General features: G+C 41.2%; 1 protein-coding gene across 1 annotated transcript; it reads left to right on the forward strand.

The window, feature by feature from the left end:
- Nucleotides 1-1053: 1053 nt before the first annotated feature.
- On the forward strand, nt 1054-7099 carry STMP1 (short transmembrane mitochondrial protein 1). Its single transcript, XM_058022692.1, has 3 exons — nt 1054-1133; nt 4122-4175; nt 6637-7099. Exons 1-3 carry the CDS (start codon nt 1119-1121, stop codon nt 6715-6717), a joined length of 150 nt encoding a protein of 49 aa, XP_057878675.1. The 5' UTR covers nt 1054-1118; the 3' UTR covers nt 6718-7099.
- The last annotated feature ends 3691 nt before the right edge of the window (nt 7100-10790 follow it).

Raw genomic sequence — 10790 nt, forward strand, 5'->3', positions numbered from 1 at the left:
CTCATTTATGAGACCCCTGGAAGAGTCAGTCATTCCAGAGGACAAGGAAGCCCAGCCCTGGCTCTTGTGCCTCATCCATTCAAATCTTTGTGTCACTTCCAGCTGACAGCTCTCTCTCAGGGAGGGAAGAACACAACAGCTTTGGGACACCCTGAAATTCAGGAGAAAGTGGTCTCAAGTCATACCAGAACAACAACAACAAAAAAAGGGTGTTACTTAGTATCTTTCTGTGCTTTTTTTCCTGAAGTGGGCAGGAGATACTTTACTTCACCACGGTACTTCCGTCAGAAAGGAAGATGCTACATATTTTCTGTTAGATGGAGCATTGGAGCTTTCTGGGAACTGAGATGTGAGTTAACTTGCTTTCAGAGTAGTTTCCCAAGAGCTAAAAAATATATTTCATGAGGGAGTTTTGTTTAGTTTTGTTTTTTTGTTTGTGGTGTTTTTTTTTGTTTTGTTTGAGATGAGGATTAGTGGGATTCCTAAGAGGGATGGGCTTGAAAATTGGTCAAAGAAGCTTCGGGGTTTTGTTTGTTTGTTTTTGGGGGGGGGTGTCTGTTTGTTTTGTTTTTTTCTTGTTTCGTTGGTTTTTTTTTTGTTTTTTTTTTTTTTTTTTTTTTTTTTTGTGTGTGTGGTTTTTTTAGAGTTTTTTATTAGTTTTTTTTTTTTGTTTGGGTGTTTTTATTTTTGGGGTGGGGGTTTTGAAATAAATTGCGATAAAGCCTGCAATCCCTTAATGACTCGCAGCTAGAGAACTCTTCCTAACTGATATTTACTGCCCAAAACTCAATGAATTAAGTGTAGCCATTAAAAGAAGCTGAACCCTAAGTGATTCACAAAGAACAACTACTCATGCAACCTAAAAAAAAGAAACACAACAAATTAAAACCAACCAACAACCACCGCTCGGCACCCCCGCGCAGCCCCTCAGGAGGGGCCGGAATGGCGCGGCCTCGGCTCCCCCTCACGCCGGGGCGCGGCGGGGCCGGGCCGGAGGCTGGGCCGGAGCCTTCCCCCGGCCATGGCGGCGAGGGCGGGCCCGGAAGGGGAGCAGCCGCCGCCCGCCTCACTTCCCCGGCTGTCGGGCGGGGCGGCAGCGCGGGCAGCGGGCGGGCACCATGCTGCAGTTCTTGGTAAGGCTCTGGGCTCCGAGGCGCGGCTCCGCGCCGCCGCCATGGCACGGCACGGCGGGGTCGCTGCCCGGCTGAGGGGAAAGGGCGCGGTGTCCGGCCACCCCGGGGCCCCTTGTTCGGTCACAGCACCCCGGGCCCCTGTCACCGGGGCGGCTGCGCTCGATGTTGGCTCCCCGGCGGCGCCCCATCCTTGGGAGGCTTCCCTTCTCTTCCTCCTTCCCACCCGTCCCCCTTGTTCTCGCAGAACGGTGGCGTAAAGCTGCTCTGAAAATGGAGTTCCACGGGTTGTTTTTCCTCCAAGCCGTGCTCTCAGTTTGCCTTGGAGATTGTGCTTGCTCACGGTGATGCTCCCCCTTGCTGCTCAAATTTCTTTGTGTAAGCAGAAATGCCTCTCTCCTTTAGAGTGAGAGCAGCCCATGCCGTTTTGTACACCCTTGAAAGCGTACCGCCGGAGATGTGGGGTTTTATATATGGAAATTAAAGCAAGGAATCGCGTTTCATTACTGCCCCGAAGAACAGCAGAATTATTAGATTGAATATTAGACTTCATCTTGCTTTGGGGTGAGGTAATGCAGCAGGCCAGTGAGTTTCATAGCAGGTGGAGATACAGAGCAAGAAATGATGGCCTGTTGTAAATTGGGATAGTCTTGCCTGGTTTTATATAATAAATAAATAAAAGAGGCCTATTTCTCATCCCAGCTTCATAATAACAAGTATGAAAGGCTCAGTCATTTCTGTAGCTGTTTATAATCCCCTGTGCACCCAATTTAAACCTTCAGTAAGGCTAAATGTGGTTAGCCTCTCAAAGTTTATGTTTATCAGCTCTACTGCTTTCTGCTAATGGGGATTTTGTTTTGTTTTGTTTTTTTTTTTTTTTTTTTTTTTTTTCTAGATGAAAATACTTTACAATTACAGCTTCTTATTACTGCATAACCATTACACAAAAGTTGTACTAATTCTGGGTTTGTTCCCTGCTTGGGTGTAGATTGGATGTTTGACTCTTGCTCTCCCTGGTTAGGGCTGTAGCAGAGAGATAAAGGAATAATCTCACAAACCTTGTGTTTTTGCAGGCCACAGTTAAGCTTTAAATAAGCCATTTGTTTACAAAGCACCTTGAAATGCTGGGTGGAAACTGGAAGAGCCTGAACTCTCATCAGTCCTGTTGTTTTTAGCTAATGTGCACATTTTCATTGGCTATGTGTTTTGCTTTCCATATAATTGAAGTCTTAAGTAGTGATTTTTTTTTCCTCACTGCTGGAATTGTTAGCTCTAAAAATAAATGTAGCTGGTTGGATGCAGTGCTGGACTTTCCAATAAAGGAGTGCAGTTTAAGGGAGCACTGATCTTAGTATTATCTCAACTGAGTAAGGGTTGTCTCTCAACAGAATATGACATATACTGGAGAGGTTTTAGGGTAAAAGCCTAGAACACTGCTAATAAACAAGGATCTGGTTTGTGCTTCCAAGTGGCTTCCCTGACCCTGCTAAAGATACAGGAAATTCTCCTCTTTTAGAGTGATACTCTGAATTAAAAGGAGTCACAGGTCTGGTTTTCATCAGTGCATTATTTGTTAGTATCTCCCACAGTACCTACTTAGCTGATAAGTGAAAGTATAAGAGCATATGATAACAGGACAGTACACACAGGACTAATTCTTCTTAAATTGTTAAAGCTAAGTTTAAAAAGGTAATTATAGGAATATAAGGATATAATAAATATAAGGAATAAGACCAAAAATGGGTTTAAGAAAATACTGAAGTAATTTGCAGTCAGAGTTCATTTGACAGCTCTCAGCCACTTTTAGTTTTCTATAGATAGATTTTCACCAGTGCTGCTTATGGAATGTGGATCACAGAAAGGATGAGCTGTGCTGCTTTTGGCCTGGAAAAGATGTCTGGTCATTAAGTGCTGGCAAAGTTGTTTTATAGACTATGGTTTTATTTTCCTTAAATAGTCTTATTTTGATAGCAGTGACCATGAACAATAACAGTTTTTTAAGATAGAACTATCCTCAGCTGTTACAAAGAGTGGTTTGTCTGCTGACAATGAAGAAAAGCACAATATTAGCAGTGTCTCCTTTTTGAAATAGTCAAATGAGCTTTCATGGTATAGGGCAGATTTATTTTGAAGTGTAAAAACAAAAATAAAATGTAGGATACTCAGCAGGTGCTGAATGGAAATCTCATCACCTGCCTTTGAAGAGAGGAACTTTATTCACTCTAGAAGTGTTCTTATGCTTGAGGATTTTCCTCAGCTAGCAGACAGGGTCTGGGCCAGAAGCTGTGCTTGTGTTTTACTCTTGCTCTGCTTCCAGAGTGCATTTTTATGGACACTTTTCATCAATTATAAGTTTGCACAATTGTCAGAAGAGGTTGTGCCCAGCTTCCAGCCAACTGTACTGCCTGGGAGGAGCCCCTAGGTCAGAGTGGATTTGGCTGAGAATTAATCTCTTGGGGTCAGAAGGGTTTGTCTGAAGATGCCCAGCTGTTGCTGCAGAAGAGAAGAAGCAGGTTTACATCAGTTTAAGTTCATGTTGTGAAGTTTTGGTTTTCCTTTTACTTCAAACTAAGACAAGTGTGTCCCTTTCCAACACTGAGCACTGTTCTAGTTGGGTGTTGCTTTAGGCTTTCCCATCGTGGACCAAGAGCTCTGGGATGTGTAGGTCCCTGCTGCTGTCTCCCCTATTTTTTTAGGAGTTACTGCCTTTGTGGGTGTACAGAGAACCTTACAAGGATGAACACAGCTTGATCCATATAGTCCTTGGGGATGTGGATTGAAAAACAAAACTGTGTGGTGTTTTGGAAATGATATCAATGTGTTTCTGGTGAGGAAGATGGGGAAAATTGCACCTCTCTGGATGAAAGATGAGAAATTTCGTAGAAGTAGAGTTGCAACTCACTAAATAACTTGCAATATCCCTTTTTTTTATTTTAGCCAATAAGCTTTTGATGCAAGGATGTTAACTCTTCTCCCTTTCTTCCTTTTTAGCTTGGTTTTACTCTTGGCAACGTGGTTGGGATGTATCTGGCTCAGAACTATGATGTGAGTATCTTGCTATTCTCAGAGGTAGACCTGTCCTGAACTGAAAATAAATGACTGTTTACCCTCAATTAGAATTGAATCAGTCTTTATTTTGATGGTTTATCAAACAGAACAGAACGCAGATCATGCTGACTTGAGTTACAGGAGAACTGAGACTTCTTCAGGAAGAATTATCTCACTGAAAGAGTGGTCAGCCATTGGAACAGGCTGCACAGGGAAGTGATGGAGTCACCATCCCTGGAGGTGTTCAAGGAATGACTGGACATGGCACTTAATGCTCTGATCTAGTTAACAAAATGCTGATTGTTCAAAGGTTGGACTCTGTGATCTTGTAGGACTTTTCCAACCTGAATTGCAAAAAACCAAAAAAGTGTAACAAAAAAATCATCTGTGGTAGTGTAGTGCTTAAAACCTAAACTTCTGTTCAGTCCTAGAGCCCAGCCTTCTACAGGCAAAGACAGGAGAAACAGAAAAGGTTGATCAATTGCTCATGGATTTTATCAGCACTAAATACTGGTTTCCTGTCTCAGATACCCTGTCTTCTTAAAGTGTTCTCCACTTAGTATAACTGTTAATAAAAATCCTCAAGGTGTGTGAAATGTCTTTCTTTTGGACTCATAATGAAAATAAGTTTTGCCAGCTTTTTTTTGTAAATGTGATACTTTCTCCTACTTCAAAAGTGTATTGACCTGCAATTTTTATTTCCTTCTTTTCTCACAGTGAGAAAAGAAAGAGAACTTTGTTTTCTCAGTTCTCAGTTAACAGTCTTCAAGGTGAGAGGGCAGAGGAAAAATATTTCAAGCTGAGCCTTCAAAACATGCTTTTACTTTCTGCCAAGTCAGCAGAATCCCTTGTAAGAGCAGTGCCACTTTACTTACTGGCTAGAGGAGTTCATAACATTTAACATATAAATATTTTTAAATTCTTAGGCAATCTGTATTAGCCTTAATAAAAGAAACAAAGTTTTTGAGGCATCATTGGTGTTTATGTTTTGCTTTCTTCTCATCTTCAGTATTGAGGTAATCTTGCTTAAGAAAAAGAATCTCATATTTTGCTTTGTTTATGCACAAACTTTGGTGATTTTTTCTGTCAGTCAGTCCAGCAAAAGGACTAATGAAAGGCTGTTTCTGTTCAATACATGTTTTACAGTGTTTCAAAAATGTAGTCCTAAGAATATATTTGGATGTATCAATATGTATCACAAGCGTTGCTTTTCTGGCAGCACTGATGAAGTATTGCCACAAGAGGGGGACTCAGGCTTTTGATTTGCTAGAAGTAGTTACCTGGAAATGCAACACTGATTTGAAACATGAACTTGGAAATTTTACTGCTGGTGTTGAAGGTGATTGGTTTGAGGTGACATTTAATATAAGCTTGTCATAATGAGGTCCTAATTCTGCAGCTGTACACACAATGTGCTTGGCAATAAGTACATGGAGGGTTCTGCTGGCAGTGGTGTTCTCTTGGTTTAGTTTAAATGTCAGGCATGTTACAGGCTGGGCTCTTAATTTCATTTGCTCAAACAGATTCATTCTGAAAAGGCAGATAGGAGGAACTTGTTACCAATTCTGTGAGCCTCAGACCATTTAATAAGAGAACTGCATTCTGTTTGGATTAACTTCTGCTCTGTGGTCAGGTTACATATGAAGTAAAAACCCAGGATTTTTTTTTTTCACAGCTAAGAGTGGAAAATTTGCTTTAATTTTGTTTTAATCATACTTTATCACTTCCCAGTTTTAGCTAGTCATAATCTTTTCTTTGCTATTAAGAGCTTCAGCTTTTTTTCCCTTTCAAGTGATGAAAATTTACTGTTGGATTATTTTATCAAAATTATTTTATTTGTAAGAGAAAGCTGAAGATTTGGAGCTCACAAACAGTAAACTGAATTTTCCTTCAAGTGTGAAACTGCAAAAAGGTGCCAATTTGCAATGCAGTAGAATTCCCCAGTGAGGAATTTGGTTTCCCACAAGATGAACCAGAAGAAATATTTCTTAATAAATTTCTTGAGAACATATTTGATGCTCTTGAACATCTCTTTTCTCTTGGGATATGACCAGTATAGTACAATCTAATTTCCCCTTTGAAATCCTGTGCATCAGTGTTTAAATCTGCTTATTCTTGGCAGTTTGTCTTCTTTCAGTCAGGAAGCCAAACTGGTCATGCTAAATTTCCTGTAAGGTAATCCTTTTTCCTTCCTCCTGCTCCCATCACTGACTTATAGCCTTAATAATCTAAGTATTTCCTGAAACCTCATTGAGGTGCTCTCGTCTGCTGTTTGCCTGGTACTGCTTAGATTTAATCTCTGTGCAAGGCAAAAGATACTGGAAATATCTCTTAAAAAACAGTTTAAACTTTATGGAGTTTCTTGCTATGTATATGGTATTGTCTTTCCTGATGAAACTCATGTAGCCACAGATTTTTTTATAGTGTGGGGTTTGATTGTTTTGTTTTCTCTTTAAAGATTCCTAACATTGCAAAGAAGCTGGAAGATTTTAAGAAGGATGTGGAAGCCAAGAAGAAACCTCCTAATGACAAGTCCTGAAAGAGAAATGTTCCCCAGGTCAACTCTGTGTGTGCAGCAAGGATGCAATTTTTACCTTTCAGGCAGCAAAGGTCAAGTAGAGGGTTGGCATGGGAGGTTGCTCCACTCTTAGTCTCCTAGAACTGGAATATCCTTTTGAAAGGGTGGCTGTGAACTTTTCCTGGGACTGATTTTCAAGGGTTTCAGAATTTGGATTTGCAACTGATGCGTGACTGGATGGTATCATTTGTATTTTTCAGTATTTCTTTTCCTAATATTTTGTAACCTGTTTTTACCTGATCCAACTGGAGTGCTTTTGGTCCTGTTACAATTGTAACCTCACACTTGATAATACCCTAGCTCTTAGAACAGCACAAAGGAAATTAAATGCATCAAGGAGTAACTTTCAGAGTTTCTTGTCTTTTGTTGTGAGCAGTGGTACTTCACTGTCCTTAAGTCACACACACAAGCAAAGCAACAAAAGCAGCCATTAAAACCCCTGGTGTGTAAGAACTCATCCATTGTAGAGCTCTTGTCTTCTGCTTGAAACCATAATTCTGCAAAAAATCCTGTTGTAAATCCTGAAAGAAAAATTGCAATGATTTGAATAGATGTCAATTTTATTAATTCAAGAATCTATCAAATAATTTTTTTCCCTTAAAATGGAAGAGGTCTATCAACTTTATAACATGGTTTAAATGACTGAGTGCCCTTGACAATTTTTTGCAGGACATGAAGAACACAGAAAAGTGCCAGGAAGATATTCTTGCTCTTATGGAGAATGCCTGATGATGAAGTGCAGACAAGCACAGAGAATGACCTCCATTTGTTCAGGCTCTAGATTAAAGCATACCTAGAGTGCTTCTCCATTAATGTTTTAATTAGGATGAGGATTGTGGCTTCAAAGTTGTTTGTCCTTTCACTATGTTTTCATTCTCATCATGGGAAACCCACATGGAGCACATGGTCTGCATTCCTCTCAGAAGAGACTAAATCAGAAGATGTGCTTTGATCTCTAATGGGTGTTTAGTCCATTAGACAGGTCTAGGGGCACTCAGAAGGAGAAGAACCCAAGCTCTGGGCACTAATTGTCTTGCTTTGTCAGTGAAATGTGCTGTTTGATATAAACATAGCATCAAAGCTTTAAAGTACAGAACTCTGTGTACCCATTGTAATTTTCACTCTCTACCCCAAAGCCTTTAATTTTTGTTATATCTGAGTGGCTCCCAAGTTCAGGAGTTCTCACTGGATCAGTAAAGACACATTTACAGAGTACCATACACCAAACAGTTGCATCCTTTGCCAAAGTTTGGTGGTGACAGAGTTCTTCCACAATGCATTCCTGAAACAGAGTAAAGTATTCCTCATGCAAAGATTCTCCTCCTTAAGCAATATAAATATGTATAAGGAATATTTCACCTGTAATTTTAAATCCTTCCTTTCACCTCTGCCCTGAAATGTGTAGCTGACATAAAAGCTTTCAGTCTTTGCAGAGAATTACTTGGGAAGTTTAAAAGCCAACTCAAGTCAGACAATCTTAGTAGTGATGCAACCAATTTTCTCCACAGGAAACACTCTAAGAAACTCTGACAGGGAGAAATGGTTGTACCACCTGAACCCAGCTATCAGAAGCCCTGTGGTAGCAGCATGTGTGGAAGATACCCAGAGAGATTTCCATTACCTTCAGACCTGACTGAAGGAATTTTCTTCCATGCCCAAAAGTGTTTCCCTAGAGTGCTAGTGCTGCACAGCTGTTTTGATGTTTTCATGAACATGATGAACTTAAGTTTGCCCCAACTTCCTCTCCCTCCCCTCCCTTTCCTATTCTTGAGCATTGAAAAATACTGTCTCTAACCCATTCATTTTTCTTTGCTTGTCATGTAAAATTATATTAGTGTTTAAAATTGGATTATTTCTTTGCTCAAACATATTTTATGTTCTTCCCTTTCTTTACATGAGGATGAGAAGTGGATGGTGTTCAAAATCTCTGTGTTTATTGCCAAACAGGCTAGTTATTCTAAAAGTGTTTTTGGAGCTGACTCTTCAGCTAAGCATTCCAAGCAGATGTTAGAATTCTTTTTTTTTCCTATCATATTAGGAAGTGAAAAGCTGCAGCTGTAATGCTGTGGAAAAAATATGTGCTCATTAATATTAAAGATGAGATTTTTGAGGTGTTTCACACTATTGGCAACACTTTCCATTTTAGCTCAAGCTGGGTTTTTTCCTCCCACATAGTACACTGTAAATCTGGATAACTTAACACAGCTGATGTGGACTTTGCAAATTCTGTATAACACGTTTTACCTAGCCTGAGGTTGTCCTAGGTGATACTAAAATTTCACCTTACCTTTCAGAGGGTGAGCACAGATAATGAGTGCTTGATGCAGGACTTGCATCTGGTGGCTCAGAATGCTTTGGATGCACTGGTGTCATAGCAGGGCACAGAAGATGGATGCTCCATGAAGTTATTTATGAGCAAGTTTCCCATTTAACATGGACTCTGAATGTCCATTTCAAATGCCTATGTGGATAGCTAAAGTTGCCAGCTAATATATGCAGGCTTCCTTCCTTTCCTGGAAACAGTTTTGTTCATGTATTGATTCTTTTGAGACATATTCTGGAGCTGAAGGTTCAAGGCAAAATGGGAGGAAAGGAACATATGAGCTACTGACAGACTTGTAAAACATTTACTATGGGTTGAGAGTGTTATCCTGTGTTGGAAAATGCTGCCCTAAGGCCCTTCTGCCATTAAACAGTCAAGGGTTAAAAACCAAAATAAACAAAAAGCCAGACAGCAAAGCTACTTATTAGCTTGTTGGGTGCCAGAACCAAATAAAGTTGGTGGATGCACCTCAGAGAACTTCACTAACATGAATATTCATTGGTTTTACATCCCAAAACCACAGCCCATTGCCTCGTGCACCTACCTGGTGGGACATGGCAGTGACAAGTGCCAGCAGCGGTGAATGTGGAAGTGTGCCAAGAGCACCAAAACAGGAGAAACAGTCTGTTGGGGAAAGTCCTTGCCTGAGTCCACTCCAAATGCCTCTGTACCAATCTTGTGAGACACAAGCTATGCCAGAGCCAGAAACATTTCTGAAGAAATATTGTTTGAGATGTGCAAGAGCTATTTCATTTGCCTCCTGCTATTGCTGTTCTTACTGAAGAGCATTGCTGGGCACCCTGTTTGATTTGTGAGTAATCCCAGGTCTCCCTAAGGCTGGCTGGAATGCCAGCTGCTGGTCTCTCACAAATGAGAATATCCCATGTTTGTATCCCCTGGGAAATCTCTGGGATAGCAAGGTGTGGTGGGAGCTGAGCAGAGCTGAGAAATCAACATTAGGAGGGCAGAGAGTGATTTGTTGCTGAACAGCAAAGCAATTGGAAGATGCTGGTGGATGAAGCATGAAGTGAAAAGGATTAGAAAATGAGTGCAAGTGAAAGGTGCAGAGCAGCTAAAGCCCTGGGAAGAAATCAAACCAGAAAATTTATTGGCAGGGGGAGAATGATCAAAAGTAACTTTAGGCACTGTGAACAAAGAGAAGTTCTGCTTGCTGTGTGTAGGGACAACACTGTTGGCATTGCAGACATGCCCACCCACTGTAGTGCTTGTCCTGGAGGAAGTTGCCTCCAGGTACCAAATGTTGGTGAACAGACATTGCATTTGCTCTCCTGCTCCTGGGGCTTCAGGATGGAGCTCCTGTCAGGGGAGCCCAGAGTGCCTCTGCTTTGAGAACCATTTTGGGGTCTGTGTTCAGAGCAGCCTCCTGCTGGGGAGCAGGGAGACACCCAGAGCAGGGAGGGGAGCAGAAAGGATGAGGGGGCTCTGCATGGCAGAGGCTGCCCTGAGCTTTGTGTGCTGGAGTGCAGCAGAGCAGCAGGATCAGGGTGAGGGGAACACAGGAATAGGTGAGCTGGGAGGAGAGTTGGAAAAGTGAGGCCAAGGTCTTGTTTTATGCATCGGGGATGGTTAAAGTGACTGATGCACAGAAACACTTTGCTATTCAAAACGAAATTTACAGAAACTACCAGGAATAGCAATTGTTTTGCTAAAAGATGCAGCTTCCTGCTTTTGGAACCAGGGTTAAGACATG

This window comes from Melospiza georgiana, chromosome 4, assembly GCF_028018845.1.
Source record: "Melospiza georgiana isolate bMelGeo1 chromosome 4, bMelGeo1.pri, whole genome shotgun sequence".
Lineage (NCBI taxonomy): Eukaryota > Metazoa > Chordata > Aves > Passeriformes > Passerellidae > Melospiza > Melospiza georgiana.